Source organism: Apaloderma vittatum, unplaced genomic scaffold (genome assembly GCF_000703405.1).
Source record: "Apaloderma vittatum isolate BGI_N311 unplaced genomic scaffold, ASM70340v1 scaffold22672, whole genome shotgun sequence".
Taxonomy (NCBI): domain Eukaryota; kingdom Metazoa; phylum Chordata; class Aves; order Trogoniformes; family Trogonidae; genus Apaloderma; species Apaloderma vittatum.
In genome coordinates, this window is record NW_009702220.1 from 5,421 (window position 1) to 9,299 (window position 3,879).

Sequence of the window (3,879 nt, forward strand, 5' to 3'; positions counted from 1 at the left end):
CTTGAGGGACGTGTGCCCCCTCTGTCCTCCACTCTGTGCTGGTAGAATCTGGCCCTCTCTGCTGTACCCCAAACCTGCACTCACCTGTGCTTGCTGCAGGATTGGGGGTCACAGCTTGCAGAAGCTGCTGTTGTCTCTCCGAGAGGGCTGGACCGTGTAGTGGTGCGTAGGGGTAGTGGGGCTTGACAAGTGGAGTGCCCCAGGGAAGATGAGGATGTGCATCATCAGCTCTGGGGGTCCTTGGGGTGCTGCTGTGCCAGCAGAGCCTCCTCCTTGGTAATCCCTGGCATTCCCCATGCCTTGGGTGTGTGAGGTGCTCAGCTTCTGTCTCTAGGGCTGGGGTGAGATGCGTGGGGCTCAGCCTCCCTTGCACCCCCTTCCAGGTGCGGCACCGCCAGTCGGGGCAGATCATGGTGCTGAAGATGAACAAGCTGACCAGCAACCGGAGCAACATGCTACGGGAGGTGCAGTTGATGAACCGCCTCTCGCACCCCAACATCCTCAGGTAGGACCTTCCCTTCAACTGTTTTCCCCATTGTCCCCGTTTTTGCTGTCCTGAGGGGGTTAGAGCTACCACTGGCACTGGATGAGCTCCTGGGGCTGGTCCCTGCCATGACCACTCTCAGCTGTTCTCTCCCTCTGTCTCTCACAGGTTCATGGGGGTGTGTGTGCACCAGGGACAGCTGCACGCCCTGACAGAGGTGAGAGCGGGGCCACAGCCCTGAGTCTCGGGGTTCCTACAGGTGTTGGTAGGACACAGTGATGGCTGTGGAGATGCTCACGCAGGGCAAGGTCTACTTGGGGTTCTTTTCCATGGGATGTTTGGGAAAAGCGTTGGGATGAGAGATAGGCATCCAGCATTACGAGAGGGAGGGAGGTGCAGTGATGCAATGGCCTGTCTGTTCCCATCAGTACATCAACGGTGGGAATCTGGAGCAGCTGCTGGACAGCCCCGTGCCCCTCTCCTGGTCCGTGCGTGTCAAGCTGGCCCTCGACATTGCCTGTGGCCTACACTACCTGCACTCCAAGGGCATCTTCCACCGTGACCTCACTTCCAAGGTACGGGATGCTCCAAGGCATCCCATTGCCCCCGTTGTCCCATACCTGTGTCACTGGCCCCACATGGCCAGCTGGGGACCAGTTGGCTGCACTGTGCTCGGGCGTGCTGGAAGCAGTGGCCAGTGAGGCAGTGCTGATGTGGTTGCTGTGACAGAGGTCTCCTGTGTCCCCAGAACTGCCTGGTACGCTGTGAGGACAATGGCTACACAGCTGTGGTGGGTGACTTTGGCTTGGCGGAGAAGATCCCGATGTACAGGTGCGTGGGCAGCATCCATCCCCATCATTGCAGTGGGGGGTTTCTAGCCTACTTGGAGCAGGAGCTGGGGAGGGATGGACATGTGGGGTGCAGCTACAAAGGCAGTGGGGGATTTGTGGGACAGTTAAACACATTTAGAGCTGTCTAGGAGACAGAGAAGGGGAAGGTGTGAGTGGGGAGAGGTGAGTTTGTGAGGTGCATGGAGGACAGTTAGCCTGGGAGGGGAGATGGAGATGTTAATTTTGGCTGCCTCAGTAGAAGGATGGATGGTTGGGCAGGAACAGGGGGCTATGGGCAATGCCTCATGTCCCACCATGTCCCCCAGTGAGGACAGTGAGAAGGAACCTCTGGCAGTGGTGGGCTCCCCGTACTGGATGGCACCTGAGGTGTTGCGAGGGGAGATCTACGATGAGAAGGTGAGGCTCTGTGGCTGCCGTGTGTGGGGCTTTATCCAGGCTTATGCCACTACTGGTTTGTGGGATTTACAGTCCTGGAGGTGTTTGGGCACACAGAGGGAAGGAACTGGGCATCTCTTGGTTGGTGAGGGCCCCCGGTGTTACTCCACAGGGAGGAGGGTGCTGTGGGTTCACAGAATTGTGGACACATCACATCAGGGCTGCTGGACCGCTCCGTGACTCCCTGTTCTCTACAGGCCGATGTGTTTTCCTACGGTATCGTGCTGTGCGAGACCATCGCTCGCATCCCTGCTGACCCTGACTACCTGCCCCGCACTGAGGTGACTCCCTGGGATGGGCACAGGGGATGGGAGGGTGGCAGGCAGCATCACCCCAGCTGGGACCACTTCACTAAATGAGAGGGAAAGTCCCACTGTGCTGGGCAAAGCCCCATGTGCAGGATCTGCCCTACATCTCAGGCAGGGGTGCTGCATCCCAAATGCTGCCCGGGGAGGGATGCCCTCTGCCAATAACCTGTCCTTAGAGTCCATAGTTGGCCTGGATGGGAAAAGCAGACAGTGGGATTCAGGCAGGGAGCAGGAGGGACCTGTGTTCCAGCATTAAGGGGCCGGTTAGCTCAGTGGTTTGAGCACGGTGCTGACAACAATGACCAACACCGAGGTCGCGGGTTCGATTCCTGCTCGGTCCCCATGTGTTGCCTGGTCTAGTCGAGAGGTGGCATCCCTGCCCATGACAGGGAGGTTGGACTAGATGATCTCTAAGGTCCCTTCCAGCCCATGCCATTCTATGATTCTATGATTCTATGATCCCCTAGCCTTGCCCCAACTTGGGGAGCACCCCAGGGTTTTCCCATGCTGTGCCTCAGCTGGGGTGTTGCCCAGGTCTGCAGTCCTGGGCAGCATGTAGTCAGTAAGGGGAGGGGAAACAGGCGATCCTGGCTCCCCTAAGCCATGTGATACCCCAAAGAACCCAGCCTCACTCTTCCTCCTTTTTACCTGGTGCAGGACTTTGGCCTGGACATCATCAATTTCAGCACCATGGTGGAAATTGACTGCCCGGTGTCCTTCCTCCAGCTTGCTTTCCACTGCTGCAGTGTGAGCTGCCATCTCCACCACCCTTCCCTGCCAGCACAGCCGGGCAGGACAGGCAGCCTTGCCTGCACAGCAGAAGAGGCAGGGACCTGCCTCTGCTGGGCTGGGCCACTTAGGGGGCCGCAGACCTGACGGGGAACTTCTCCTGCCCTTAGATGGACCCCGCCTCACGCCCCTCATTCCTGGAAATCACACTGTGCCTGGAGAGCATCTTGCACCAGCTGGACGGTGACGACGCAGGAGTTACCCTCTTTGACAGTGGGGAGAGCCTGCCCACACCTGGGATGGCAGCCACGCTCAACGGTACGTGGGCGCCCTGGGGATGGGCCATAGCCGAGTGCAAGGAAGGTGGATGTGGGGTGTCCCATTCTACCCTGGCAGGTGGGGGGGAAGGAGAAGGTGTTGCGTGAGATTTGCAGGCTGGAGTCAGTCACGGTTCCCCCCTCAGGGTGCAATCCTGTGATGTTGGGTGCCTGGCACCCCATGGCAGCTTCTGGCGGCTGGTGACCCACTCCTGTGCCTGTGCCTAGGGGTGGCCGGGAACGCATCCAGCCATGCTGAGCAGTCACCCCTGCATGAGCTGGGGACACAGCACCTGCAGCCAGACCAGCGCCTGTCCCGCAGCCAGTCTGATGTGTTTTCCTCCAAATCACCTGCCTTGCTGTGGATGCCGGAGACTTGTGGTGGGACCAGGACCAAGGAAACGTCCCCTCGTGTCAATCCCTTCTCCCAGCGTGAGGACCTGAAGGGGGGAAAGATCAAGCTCTTCGACACACCGAGCAAGTCCGTCATCTCACTCACATTTGACCTGCCGCCCCCCACCTCCTTCCAACCTACCACCCCTGTGACGCCCGAGCCCGCCATAGAGATGGAGTGCGACTTCTCAAGCCCCACCACTGCCCCCCGCAAGTGCCAATCACTGCCCGCCTCCCCTGAGCTGCCCCACCGGGGGAGCCTGGCAATGAGTGTGGGGTCTCCCTCTCCTTCCTATGATCCCCAGATCCCTACTCTCCTTCCCTCCCCTGCTTTGGGGCAAGCCTTCTTTTCCAGCCCTGCA

At 59.3% G+C, this 3,879-nt stretch overlaps 1 protein-coding gene across 1 annotated transcript in view; it reads left to right on the plus strand.

The window, feature by feature from the left end:
• Positions 1-334: 334 nt before the first annotated feature.
• The window catches only part of TESK1 (testis-specific kinase 1), a gene marked incomplete at its 5' end in the record, with an annotated part of 4,062 nt that continues 517 nt past the window's right edge, over positions 335-3,879 (plus strand). Inside the window, 9 exons of the mRNA XM_009879478.1 lie at positions 335-505; positions 653-701; positions 913-1,059; positions 1,233-1,315; positions 1,641-1,731; positions 1,968-2,051; positions 2,736-2,825; positions 2,978-3,125; positions 3,353-3,854. Of these exons, the coding sequence (XP_009877780.1) occupies positions 335-505; positions 653-701; positions 913-1,059; positions 1,233-1,315; positions 1,641-1,731; positions 1,968-2,051; positions 2,736-2,825; positions 2,978-3,125; positions 3,353-3,854 (1,365 nt within the window). The remainder of the gene's footprint in view (positions 506-652; positions 702-912; positions 1,060-1,232; positions 1,316-1,640; positions 1,732-1,967; positions 2,052-2,735; positions 2,826-2,977; positions 3,126-3,352; positions 3,855-3,879) is intronic.